The 14,726-nt window shown below is 28.4% G+C and overlaps 1 protein-coding gene and 1 long non-coding RNA gene across 2 annotated transcripts in view; one reads left to right on the top strand and one right to left on the bottom strand.

Annotated features, from left to right (window-relative positions):
• LOC107454505 (N-acetylglucosamine-1-phosphotransferase subunit gamma) overlaps nucleotides 1–14,726 on the top strand; it is a 45,434-nt gene that overhangs the window by 1,095 nt on the left and 29,613 nt on the right. Inside the window, exons 2-3 of the mRNA XM_087166513.1 lie at nucleotides 892–946; nucleotides 7,023–7,154. Coding sequence (XP_087022639.1) covers nucleotides 892–946; nucleotides 7,023–7,154 — 187 coding nt within the window. The remainder of the gene's footprint in view (nucleotides 1–891; nucleotides 947–7,022; nucleotides 7,155–14,726) is intronic.
• LOC147808318 (uncharacterized) lies at nucleotides 9,748–13,135 on the bottom strand. Its single transcript, XR_015434853.1, has 3 exons — nucleotides 12,976–13,135; nucleotides 12,246–12,318; nucleotides 9,748–9,862 (listed from the first exon to the last, which is right to left on the bottom strand). It is a non-coding gene; the product is annotated as an uncharacterized LOC147808318 (long non-coding RNA).

Here is a 14,726-nt window from a genome sequence, read left to right as displayed (position 1 = left end):
CAAAAGTTTACCTTTTCTAATAGTTGACTCAGTATAGTACTCATTGAACAACTTCCACCATTGATCCTGAGAGTTTAGTTCTCAAGAAGGAGATGACTTATATATTTTTTAAGTAAAAAAAATCAATTTTTTCCTAAAGTAGATTGACAAAATCATTAAAAAAAAATAAGATTTCGTTCATATGGAATATGCCACAAACCTCTCTAGCACTAATATCTTTCTACTAGACACTTTTGGTATTAACTAATATAAATTAAACTCAATGGCGTTACAGCCCATAGATGGCCAGAGCCTACTGTGCTCATCTCAGTTTTCTTGACCTCAGGCTCTGGGGTGCAGAAGCAGATGTTCCAGTCCGGTGGTCAGCCGAACACTGAACCCCAGTGTTTAGTTCCCGAGCATGCTCGGTACTCATTTATCGACCGAAGTCTGAGTCGACCTTGCCTGGTCCAAGGATCGAGCCCAGAACCTGTGGCACGGTAAGCGACAGACCTCTCTAGCACTAATATCTTTCTATGAGACACTTTTAATATTAACTAATATACATGTTATTGAATAAATTTAAAGTAACAGAAACATTGTATTTATAAAAAAAAAACTATTTGGATATAAATTTGTATGTATTTTTTTATAAAATAATATGTAATATTTTTTTCATCTAATATCATTTGCGATATTCTCACATTTTGTGAGAGGAAAACACACTAATTATTTCTTTTTTCGCATTTCGTAAGTCATCATCACATAAAAAATATGTAATTAAAAATCCGTGAAAGGAAAGAAAACCAATTTTTTTCTTCCCCCGAATAAGAATTAAAAAAATAATATTTATTAATAATTCTTTATAATTATTTTAAAAAATAAGTTAATATTATTTTGAATTTATTTCAGTTGTAGATTCAACATTGATTCAGATGCGTGTTGTGAAAGATACAGCAATATATGGGTAAGTTTTTGATGGGTTATAAACTTGTTGCAGACATTTAAATTAAATGGGTTTATTCTAGAGATAGAACAATGCGTTTGGTACAGGTTGAATTATGGGCTGTGATTTGGTCAATAATATTTTACTTACTTATCCTCTACGTGCCTTTGGGCACTTAAGGCCTCTAGCATATCCCTCCAACGCCTCCTGTCTCTAGCAATTAATCTTGCTTCCTCCCCGCCAGATATTCCACATTCTTTTAATTCGGTAAGTCTGGGTCTTCCTCTTGTTCTTTTACCATCAGGGGCCCATGTAATCGCAACAGATGTAATTTTTTCTTTGGGCATTCTGAGGATATGTCCGAGTCAGCTCCCTCTTTGTTTTTTAATTTCATCTTCTATTGTTATTATTTTAGCTTTCTTTAATAGATTTTGACTTGATACTTTTTAAGGCCAGAAAATTTTAAAAATGAATCTTAAACATTTGTTTTGAAAGGTTTCTAATTTTTGTATTTCGATCTTAATCTGTTTCCAGGTTTCTGCGCCATATAATAGTACTGCTCTAACAATAGCTTTGTAAACAACTATTTTTGTCTTTATTTCAATATTTGACTCTCTCCAAAATTTATGTAATCCCTTAAAACATGTTCTTGCTTTGATCATTCTCTGTCTAATATCTTCACTACTTCCACTTTTTTTTATCTAGAAGACCTAATAGAACCTAAATAGCTAAATGACTCTATGTCATCTATTTCGTGATTTTCGATTTTAATTTTGTCATTTTTCTTTTGATTGATTCTCATTACTTTAGTTTTCTTCTTGTTTATGAATAAACCTACACTATTTGAATATTTGTTGAATTTTTCTGTTTTAAGCTGAAGGTCTGTACATTTGGATGAAATAAGTACGATGTCATCAGCAAACTCAAGGTCTTCTAAAGTAGTTGTGAAATTCCACCTTATTCCTCTTTTTTCATCTTTCAAGCTGTTTCGCATAATCCAGTCTACGAGGGTTGCTATTTATATTTCTGGCCTTGGCAACAGTAAGTGTTGCTAGGCAACTGCAGACGATTTTAATCGAAAGTTTGATATTTTTAAACATAAATTCAGCAGATGATTTACCATTATAGCTTCATTTGTGTTGTTAACAGTAAATTGAAAAGTTCTTCTCCTTCAAAAAATGAAATTGAATAATGAACATTTTCATGCCATTATTTTTCGTAACTTTCGACGTGGATTGTCAAGACAAGATTGCTTCGATGAACTTAATTCTTTATTCAGCGATAAAGCGCCATCCTACAGCACTGTAAAAAATTGGTCTAACGAATTTAATCGTGGTCGATGTTCGATCCAGGACGAATCCCATGCAGGTCACCCAAAATCTGTCGTTGTGCCAGAAAAGATCAATGCTGTGCATGAACTGATAAAGCAAAATTGTCATGTGACATACCGTGAGATAGAGGCGTCTTTGGACATTAGTATGACTAGCATCTATAAAATATTGCATGAACATTTGAGCGTAAAAAAAATTTGTTCACGTTGGATCCCGCATAATCTGTCAAACGCTCAAAAAAAGGCTCGTGTCGATTGGTGCAAAGAAATGTTGGAAAAATACGTTCAAGGTACATCAAAGGCTGTGTATAACATCTACACAGGTGAAGAACAGGCGAATCATTCTTCATCATGACAATGCGAGCTCTCACACATCGACTCAAACAAAGGCATTTCTGGCGGAGCGAAAGATCGAACTGATTGGTCATCCGCCGTACAGCCCTGATTTGGCACCCAATGACTTCTTCTTATTCCCACACATCAAAAATAAATTACGTGGACAACGATTTTCGACCCCCGAAGAAACGGTTGATGCATTCAAAACGTATGTTTTGGAGTTACCTCAATCGGACTGGAAAAAGTGCTTTGAAAATTGGTTCAAACACATGCAAAAGTGTATTGATCATCATGGAGAATATTTTGTAAAACAATAAAACCAAATTCGATTCTACATATTTGTTTTTTTCATTATTAGGCCAGAAATTTAAGTAGCAACGCTCGTATCACCAGTATAAATAAAAATCCTGATAAAACACATCCCTGTCTCACGCCAGTTTTTACCAAAAAGAATTCAGTTAATTCTCCATTTACTTCTATACATGCTTTGCTGTTATCATACATATCTTTGATTATGTTAATATATTTCTCTGGTATATTATAAAATGATAAAATTTCTCATAATTTCTCTCTCTTAACTGAATCAAAAGCTTTACTGAAATCAATAAAGTTTAAATATAAAGAGGTGTTAAAGCTTTGCTCAATGATATTTCTAAGTGTGAAGATTTGCTGCATTGTTCCATTTCCACTGCGGAAACCTGCTTGTTCTTCTCTTAAAATTTCATAAATTTCATGTTTTAGTCTATTCAAAATTATCCTTCCAAATATTTTTCCCAGTATGGAAGGTAGGCTAATTCCCCTCCAATTTTCGCATTTTGTTAGATCGCCTTTCTTGGGAATTTTCACTATTACTGCTTCTTTCCATTGTTCTGGTATTCTTTCATTTCTCCAGATTTCGTTGAAGAGCTTGTGCAACTGTCTTGTAGCGGTTTTAAAATCTGCCTTAAGCATGATCCCTGACTACAGAAACCAAAAGCATATCGAGCCAAAAAAAATAATATTTTATGTTCTGAATATTTTTTGTTACAATTATTACTATAAAAAATGTATTTCTATAGACAAAATAAAAAACGGGCAACGGGAACAACTTTTTATCTAATGATTTTATTTTCAAGTTTGGGACTCAATAGGTTGTGAGCCTGACCTCAAAAATGCTAATTAAACAGAGAATGCAATATTTTAAGTTACAATATCAAACACAAAAGTGTATTTTCTCTGAAAAATCATACTTTTTTCCCCCAACAGATTCTTGACTTATGGAACTGGAGTGGGGGGGGGATCTAGGAAAATAGGGTCCCAATAGTTTGGTCAGGAGAGTAGTTGAATGTTTGGACCTTTCAAAGTTAGTTTTACTTTATTGTGTACTTCGTTATGTCCTGAGAAGTGAATTGAAAATTTTAAAGTCAATTGATAATTTTTTTCCATATATAATTATAAAATTTGCTTATCCAAAGATAATTTGGAGCAAAAGGTAATTTTTCATATATAGTAACTTTTTTTATTATCATTTTATTTAATAATAGTGGAGAAAATTGAATTGTAAGGTTTACCTACTTAGGGGTCTGTCCAGTCCGAATCTGCTATCGTTTAGCGGTACCTTCACAAATTCATCTCTAGGGAAAACGGTAGTTTCACAAAATACTTTTCTTAAAATTTAATTTTTGTATCCCTTAAGAAACGATAAATCCATATTTTGACCATATTTTTGTGTTGGTTTTTTAATAAATTTTTAATTTTTCACAAAGTATGTCTAAATTTTCACAAAATAGGTACCTCTCAGAAAAACCTAGACAGACTCCTGCTACATTATTTTATATCATTTAAAACAAATATGATTTTATGTAACATAATACAAAATTTGAAAGAAATTAGTTGAAAATTTCCCAAGAAATCAAATTTCAAATATTCCACTTTCTTAAAGTTTGATAATAAAGAGAAAAAAAAATTTTCTCCATTCCTTAAAAATGCACCCAAAATATTGCAAAATGTAAATTTAATACTAAATGGTCTGAACTTCAGACTGCTCTCCTGATTAAACTATTAGAACCTTATTTTCCAGATTGCATTATATTTTAAGGGTCAAGAATCCATAGAAAAAAGACATGCTATCACAATTTTGATCCTTTGTCTTGAGGATCACTCCCATTCACAGGGTTGCCACAGGCTACTAAAATGCGACTATTTGCTACTATTTTCGGCCTTAGGCGACTATGGCGACTTTTTTTGCCTGAAAAGGCTAAAAAGGCAACTATTTTCAGGAATAGGCGACTATTGGGAGACTTTTTTACTCTTAGCGAAGTTATTTTAACACTTATACTTATTTTTCGTAGACCTACTGTCAGTGCCGTAACTTCACCCCTCGGGGCCCCGGGGCAAACATTTTTGGCGGGGGCCCTTTCAAAAACTTTCACTACTCCATCTCTAACCATCATTTTTGCTATTTATGTATTATGTTAGCGAATATATTTATGTAAACAAGTTATTTGTACGCATATAAATTGGATTATAAAACATTGTAAGTTTAAAACATCAGCAAAATTTCGGTGAAATCGATTAATTCTGAGAAATTAAATTTAAAAAAAGTTGTACTTATAAAACTCAATTTCTCAGGAACTAATGCACTATTCAACCAATTTCGCTCAAATTTGTATTTTCCATGTGGAATTAAATACTTTAAAATGATATATATATATATATATATATATATATATATATATATATATATATATATATATATATATATATATATATATATATATATGCCTTACGATTCAAAAGTTTTCAGATTATTATTGTCCCAAAGGGTACTGATCGTTAAGACACGGTTCCTAGCAGATCACCGAAGTCAAGCATCACTGGCTGCGGTCAGTGTGCGGGTGGGTGACCACTAGGGTTAGTCTGCGTAGGGACCGAGGGTGTGCAGTATTGGTCCTCGTTAAACTGTTCTACGATAAAGTGCTCGACTTCGGGTGCAGGTCACCGGGCAACCAAAGCGGGGATGCCATCCCCTCTACAAAGGATCAAACCTCAAGGGATGTTTCCCAGACCCAGTTTTTATATTATTTTAAATAATTGAATAAAAGAGGTTCTAATGATGTTTCAAAAGCATGGTTTTTTTCCAACAAATAATTTAAAAAAAAAAATTTTTTTTCTAAAGTGAACATTTCTTTGGTTTGTTTTCTACTTTCGTTTTTTTTTCTTTTAATTTTAATGCACGTATGTAAAATATTTTGTTACAGTATTATTATTTTTAAACCAATAAATCTTAAATCATTTTTAATTTAAGAAAAATGAAATAAATCTTGGGTTTGCTTTTACTTTGACTTCTTTATTATTTTAATTGAAAAAATTAAGCAATGATATTGATATTATAGTAGAATATGTTCAGAATTAATATTTTCTTTTGTAATAGATTTATTTATTTTTTATTGATTTCCCATAGTTAATTTCTGAACATATGCGAAATCGCGATGTCTAACGGACAATGTATCACGATTTAAAATTTCTGACATCAACCAGTCCTTATCATAATATTTGACAATTAAGCTACAATTTTAATTGTTTGGCTACTATTTTTGATAAATTTTTGCTCCTGTTCAGGCAACTATTTTTATAGTTTTAGGCAACTATTTTCTTGCTTGAGGCTACTAAAAGCAACTATTTTTGTTCAATTTTTACTGTGGCAACCCTGCCTTGAGAGCCCAACAGCTCGCGATCCAAGTCGAGCACTTTATGGTAGAACTGGTTGTTATCACTATGAAACAGTATGAGTATACGAATGAAGGTACATCGTAGTTAGGAATTGTATGTGTATACAGAACTGAAAACCGGAGATGTTTTTATTGGTTTTTCCTTTGTTCCCTGTCATTATGCATTATGATTTTGTTTTACCGAGCTCTACTTTCAATGAAATCTGCACTCTCAGGAAGGAACTGATACCGCGCACCCTCTGTCCATTCACAGGCTGACCAAAGTGGTTATCAATGCTTAAACTGACTGCAGCCAGTGATGCTCGATTTCGGTGATCTATTGGGAACAATGTCTTACAGTTAGTCCACTGTCCGATCTGTTTAAATTGTGAGTTGGTACGAAGTAAATAAGTTACATTACTTAAGCTGTTTCAAAATGAAATAGTGCCTTCTTTAAACACTTTTAGCTTTGAAACTTATGAAAATAATTGTGTCAATATTTTTATAATCTATTAGGGTCATGATTATAAAACATATAGAGAATTATCAAAATATAAATAAGAGCTGGCTGAATTTTTTGTAGATTAATTAACCTCATTTAATTTGATCAGTTACTGAAAGCTGTACACAGTATAAGCTAAAAATGTTAGGTAAAACTAAAAATATTGAAATATAGATGCATTTATTGTGGCTTCAATGCTGAAGTGTGTTTTTTACCATCACTAATTTATAGTGTTTATAGGTATGCTGGTGGAAGTTTGGCAGACTCTGAAACTACTAATCAACTAACATCCTCAGTCCAGCCATCGAATTTTAGTGGTCCTTTATTGATGAAGAGGCTCAATGGAAAATGTTATAATCTGACTGAAGAAAGGTAAATAATAAGTTTATTGAATGATCTTGTGGAGTAAACACTATAAATATTAAATACCGAAACACATGTTAACTTGATTCCATCACCAGGTACCTTTTGATGGATGAAGGTTGACATCGTCAATAATTATAAATCCCCCTACAATGGTGACCCGGACGTGATCCATCAGAAGGTACCTCAAGCTAGAATCAAGTTAATATGTCTCATATACTAGCGATTCACTATTTAATATTTCCAGTGGTAGTTACGCCACATTACTCCCCTTCCAGAATTTTATCTGGGATAGAATTCGATGAACAGATACCACTGGTTGATTCATGTTGTTTATTTATTTATAAAATTTTTGCTTATTATATTTTTTCCTTCATTTTTTTGTTTTTTTTTTTGTTTATATCATTTCGCTCATTTTTTTCCTATATTGTTTATTACCGGGAGACCTTATTTAATTCACCAGATCTTTTTCTTCTTCTTTGAGCAGTTTATATTAAGCAAATCAACTGTTTAATGTGGACCATCCATCACGTTAGCATGTTCAAATCACGTCCGGGTCACCATTGAGGGGAATTAATTATTGACCATGTCAACCTTCATCTATAAAAAAGGTAGTGTACCTCGTGATGGAATCAAGTTAACATGTCTTATATACTAGTGATTCGGTATTTAATATTTATAGTGGTAGTTACGCCACAATCTTGTTTAATATTTGATTTTTGGGCTCTTTCCTGTTAGCCAGGCGCAATCGCCAAATAATGTATACTCCCACCAAATTTCTTACAACCATAAGGGGAATATTAGTTTGGACCCTCTATTCTCTGAATTCATTCTAAACAAAGCACTTTTTCCTTTCTTTCTTAATTTTTGTTTTAAAAAAATTGATTGGTAACAGAGGTCTGTCCAGGCCAAATTTACTACCGTTTAGCGGTATCTTCACAAATTCAACTTTAGGAAAAACGGTAATTTCACAAAAGACTTTTTCTTAAAATTTTATTTTTGTATCCCATAAGATCCATATTTTTGTCTTGATTTTTTAATATAATTTTTAATTTTCACAAATTATGTCTAAATTTTCACGAAATAGCCCAACAAGCACACGACTTTTGGGCTAGTGAAGGGACATTGTCGATTCTCCAAAAATGCCATTACGGCGGGCTTTTCATCTCCGTATCGGTTCCGTTAATAAAGTGAAATCTGGGCCAAAATGAGGGCTAGTGCATGGCATTTCAGGTTAACTTCTGGCAATCGTTAAAGGGCCGGAACTACTTTGTTGCCTTTGGATTGCTTTGCCATTTTTGCCTGTTAAATACCGGGAAAAATTTTTCCCCACAAAATAAAGACAAAATTGCCGGAGTTGCCGTAAAGGCTTTTATTGTACCTTTATGATGTCTTTTTTGCCTTTTTATCAAAAGCTAAATATGTTTCACTGGCACACATCGTTGCTTTGCTTGCCGTTAAGGCACCTTAAATGTAGGCTGATTAGAACCTTTATTTCTGGTGCTTTGAACTTCTTTGCCTTAATTGCCGGTGTACACCCTCAACTTACCTCAAACTCGGTTCAATAGAAAGTTTTAATGCCGTCCTTGCTGGTATCACACCTTTATATCAGATGCTTAGGTGAACTTCTTTGCCTTATTTGCTGATATACCACCCTTAACTCACCTCACACTTGGTTCAATAGAAAACTTTAATGCTGTCCTTGCCGGTATCACACCTTTGTGTTAGGTGTCTCGGCAATTTTTTTGTCATTTACTTGCTTTTATTAGAGCTTTCCTTAAATTTCAAAGACTTTTTGCTGCATGTTGTTGATAACAATTCTTACTTAAGGAACATAAATTTTTTTCTCTTACTCTGCTGATATCAGCTATAGTATTTATTGTATTTTAACTTTTTATATTGTAATAAAACAATAACTGCCATTACATGCAAAAAATTTTATGCTAATATGAAAAGCAAAATAGTGGAAAATTTTCCTATGAATCTTCTTACATAATAAAATAGATTTCTTTTTTATTTCATTTTAATCAATTATAAATACAATAAGTTAAAAGTAAAATCATATAAAAACATTGTGTGTTTAATTGAGTGTTCACATTTTTTTACACATTATGAGGTAAATTTAAATAAAAATTTTATTCTAAGATAAAGCATATTGCGACTTAATGTATAAGTTACTTAAGTTATGGAAAAAAAATGAAAATAATTATATCTATTAGACCTACAATTAGCTTTTCTTGATAGAAACATAGCCACAGCCCAGTCATTATTTTTATTTTCAATATTATTCATATTTAATATTGGCTAACTTTCTATTATTGAATTTATCTATTTTTAATCTATTTATTATATATTTATCTATTATTGAATATTATTCATATTCAATAATAGATAAACAAGAAATATCATAAATATATATATATATATATATATATATATATATATATATATATATATATATATATATATATATATATATATATATATATATATATATATACTGAGTACATGTAGATAACACATCAATTTCTATTATTTTATGTAAATAAAGCTGGAATTTTAATAAGAATAAAATGCATAAAATTTAAAATAAAACATGACCTTAAGAAAAGAATATTATTTTATTTCAGTATAACAAATCAAAATACAAACAAGTAAATAAAAACTGTACAATAACTTCTTTATAAGCATCCAATTCCAGAATGAATCTAGTTTTCCTGCAAAAAAGTGACCAATTTATTTTACTACAGATATATTAAATAATATGTACAGAAACAAATATCTAATTAATTTTTGACGCATTTTAATTCTGAGTTAAGTTATACTATCAATTAATTCTAACTATTCAAAATACTTTTATTGATCCCAGGGAAATATTCGAAGAAAAATTCTATCCAATAATTTTTAACAATTTCGTTTTTCTCTTATAAATATCCTACGTTATAGAATTTAATAAAGTTGCTCAAACCACCTGGGTTTTTTTATTATTTACTAGTGAGCATTGATTGTCACAAAAATAAATTTTAACTGATTGTAACAAAGGGTAATAATAGCACAAAATGAATATTCCAGCTTGTAATAAAACTAAGTATTAATTTTATAAAATTCCATTGTACTTTGTAACATCTATTGCACATGTGTAAAATAGCAGATTCATTTGGATGGAAAAAATTGCAGCATCAAATATTAAAACAACTATGAATAATATCCTATGAATTAACGAAACAACCTGGATAAAACTTCTCTTTACAGTATTATGAAACAATTAATTAGTTTAAAAATAGAGAGAACTATGATTGACTTTAAAAAAGTTAAAAGTGGTGACCAAACTTCCTTACGTTAAACTCATCTGTATAAACTATTAACTTTTAAAATGCTTCCATAAGTTAGAAAACTAATTGAAGCGGTACATATCGCTTAACAATGTCTATATATTGCATTTTGTAACTGCAGATCGATCTATTTAAATATTTAACGTAAAAATGCATTTTTAATAAAGAATTTGATAGCAAAATTTTAACAATTTTTTAAATTCGAAGGAATACATTCTCACCAAAATAGTTTGTAGCTATTATTATGTTATGTAATGTTAATATTTTTAATATTTAAACAAAATTTAACTTCTTTACGATTAAGAACTATGAACGAATTTTTTACTTTAAATTAATATGTGAAAATATTTTAAGTTTATATAAAATTAAATTATTTAATTAAAAGAAATTTTAACCTCAAGGAAATAAAAAAACTAAAGGTTTTAGAAAATGTAAGAAATATATAAAAAAAATTTTTTAAGATAGTACTTTTAAAATCTGAAAATATGTTATTTGATTAAAATTTCTATCAATTAAAAGAATATATGATCCTTCAAAATTATACTCCATTAAGTATTAATTACCTAAAAATGATAAACCAATTATTATAAAGGAAATTATTAAAATATGCGATAAAGAGGAATGATTTTCTAAATTTGTAATGAATTTACAAACTAACTAAAGAATATAAATTTTATGCCATCAAGATAGGTTGCTTTAAACTAAACGGTTTTTTAAAATATTTAAATTTTTTTTTATGCATAAAAATTTTTTATTTGAAGAGAACCAGTTGAGAAAAATTTAAATTTTCTCATAAAATTTTCTGTGAACGGGAAAGGTTAATGGGAATCAATTTTTTAAAAATAAATATAAATAAATGATTTTGAAATGTTTAAATATAGTAGCTTCTCTGCAAATGTCTATGAAAATAAATTTTTGTGATGAAATGTTCTATAAATGCTTAATATAACAAACAGCATCACCAAATTAATTTTCTGATCACTAAAGATAAAAGTAGTTAAACAATGTGATTATTGAACAAAATAAAATAAAAAGCCACAGAAACATCTTGTTAAAAACACATGAAGCTTGTTGCAATCAAAAGCATAAAAAGCATATATATATATATATATATATATATATATATATATATATATATATATATATATATATATATATATTAAACATTATAACAGTACATAGCACTTAATAACAGCTATGCGATAATTTTTAAATTTATTTTATAATAAATTTTTACTTTTAAATTTTTAATATTTAAAAATTATGAAAAGAAATTTACTTTAAAATAACATGGAAGCTATGATAAAATCAAATCATTTGACTAAAAAAAATTTCCCTCTAACAAATACCAAGTAATTCTAGTATGGGCATAATTTTTAAAAAACAAGCTAAAATTTTTTTAAAAAAGTCAAAAATTTAGACGGCTAAAAAGCAAGAATTTTAGGAAAGTATTTTTGAAAATCAGAAACAGGTGTTTTGATTAAATAATTTTAGATTTTAAAAAATATAAATTTCCTTATAAAAATAAAAATTTTCCTTTAAAATCTTATACAATTATTTATTGTATATGTATACAAATATTTATTGTATCGTAAAATATTTTAATAATACAAATTACTGTAGAAGAAATTATTAAAAATGCAGTTCTACATATAGAATATAAAGTAGATTTTCTAATTTTCCTTTTAATATATAAAATGGATTCTACAAATTATAGAATATAAAATGGATGCTAGCAAGTTAAAATGTAGTTTTATAATGTTCTTACCTTCGTTTCTGTTGATGGCCATTCCAGTTTATCCTACAGTTTTCATTCATACTCTCCAGTCAGAATTTCTGGACTTTTCATGAAAGAAAGAAAAATAATTAAAATATGAACATGGAAAAAACTTTTAAAAATCAACAAAAAACATTAAATTGAAAAAAAAACTGCTTAATGCTCATTCCATACAATCGACCTGACAATAAGTTAAATGTTTAGCAGCTATCTTGTACATGCGCAATGCTTATCTTAATTTTTTTTAACTACTGAGGATCTTACTTCTAAATTAATTACCATAGGCAAATACTATAAAATATAGTTCAGAATTGAAATAGGAAATTTAGATTACTTAATTTAGAATTAGGTAAAATTAGATAAGTTAAGATAAAATGAAATCATTTGACTAAAAAAATGTTTTCCCCCTAACAAATATAAATAATTCCAGTATGTTTAAAATTTTCAATTTTAGTATAGTATGTGTATAGTATGTTTGTTAGTCTAGTATGTGGTCAATTTTTATAAAGTAAAAAATTTTTTAGGAAAATACTTTTGCTAATCAGAAATAAGTATTTTGATTAAAAAAAATTTTATGATTTTAAAAATTATTTTCTTTAAAATTATAAACAATTATTTGCTAATAATCATAAAATATTTCAAATAATACAAAGAATACCACAAATTATAGAATATAAAATGGATGCCACTAAGTTAAAATGTAGTTTTAACATGATCTTACCTTCTTTTCTGTTGATGGCTATTTTCAGTCTCTCCAGTCAAAATCTCCAGACATTTTATGAAAGAAGAAAAATAATTAGAATATGACCATACAAAAAACAGTCAAAAATCAACAAAGTAAAAAGAATGAATAGAAAAGAAAAACTGTTTCTAACTATTTTCTATACATAATATCTGTCAATAAGTTTGATGTTTACCATCTATCTTGTATATGCTCAATGCTAATCGTAAATTAGTATTTGATGATCTTGCTTCTAAAATAATTACACTAGGCGAATGCTATAAAATGTAGTTCAGAATTGAAAGAGTAAATTTAGGGGAGAAGTGTATATCTAAAGTAAAGAATAGAATTTAAAGTCTTAACTCTATATGCATCTTTTTCCAAAATGGGGTAAAATGTGTGTTTTGGTAAATGCTGCCTAATATTTATAATAAAATTACTTTATCAAATCAATCAAATATTATAAATGACAATCATTAAGAAAATAATAAGTTATAATTCTTTTATAGCATGACATAATATTAAAGTGAAAAATTTTCTTTTTTAAATTTTGTTTTCTAATTCAAATTTAGAAAAAGAATAAGATATGAATGAAAAAAAATCAGGCATAACAGACATAGAAGTTATTCGCATTATTGATACTAAAATAATCTAATATATTACTTTTGTCCGGATTACCCTTAATTTTAGAAATAAAATTCCTTGCGTTTTCCATTATAATTTCAAAAAATATTTAGAATAATTTTTTGCAGTACATAGTAATCATCAGATATATGTATACATTCAACCGTCAATTAAAGTTACTTTTTTTTTATGGAAAATATGTCAAGTATATCACTTTTTAAAAAATAAAATTTCAATAGGTGAAGGTTCAACAGGAAGAGATTTAAAATAAACTATAAATCTTAAGATAGAGATCGAAATAATATATTAAGAAAAAGACAAATAAGATTAGATAAATAGTAAAATTTGCACAAAAACTGGAAAAAGAATCAGTTAAGTAGTCAGTCATCAGATTTTACCAGTTATTAAGAAAATGTTATTATTTAATACAGAAAACTTAATACTATGAAGAAAGAAAAAATATTATGCTGCAAATATTTATATTACAGTATTTTAAATAATTTAACAATATTTTAAATAATTTAAAAAAATGCAAATATGTCACAGTAGATTTCTTCCATGGGATAATAAAGTAAATGTTTATCTTAATTATTTTTAAGAAGACATTTTAAGCAAATGCTTTTGTAGATTGAGTTATGCGTTATTTATTTTTAAAAAAAATTAAATTAAAAAGTGTTTGAAAAAACATATTTCAGTAACATTAAAGTAATTTCCTAATTTTGTTAAAAATTTAATCCTAAATTTTACCCTTAATATAAAGACTTGAGATGTTCTTGCCTTTTATCTTGACCTTTCTTCCGAAAGATTTTTTCTTCCAGCATTTCCTTCCATGCAAAAAAGCAAAATATAACATAAATAAAAAGCAATTATGAAGCAACAAAAGCGAACTTAGAAATACAGTTTTCCCAGTTAATTGATTTTGTAAAATATTCGAAAAAATTTAGAACTGAAAGCAAATGTGAGACGATTTTTAGATTGTTAACCGTTTTTGATTAGAGAAACTCTGATCAGAAAATTATTACAATTTAATTATACGATAAACTAATAAAAAATTAAAAAATTTTAATATTTTTATTATACTTTTTAGTGGTCAGAAACATATTTAAAGAAAACTTCTTAGCTCTGAT

Source organism: Parasteatoda tepidariorum, chromosome 6 (genome assembly GCF_982258835.1).
Source record: "Parasteatoda tepidariorum strain Cologne lab strain chromosome 6, Ptep-v5.0, whole genome shotgun sequence".
Taxonomy (NCBI): domain Eukaryota; kingdom Metazoa; phylum Arthropoda; class Arachnida; order Araneae; family Theridiidae; genus Parasteatoda; species Parasteatoda tepidariorum.
The sequence above is the reverse complement of the archived record's forward strand: the minus strand, read 5'-3'. Positions and strand labels throughout refer to the sequence as shown.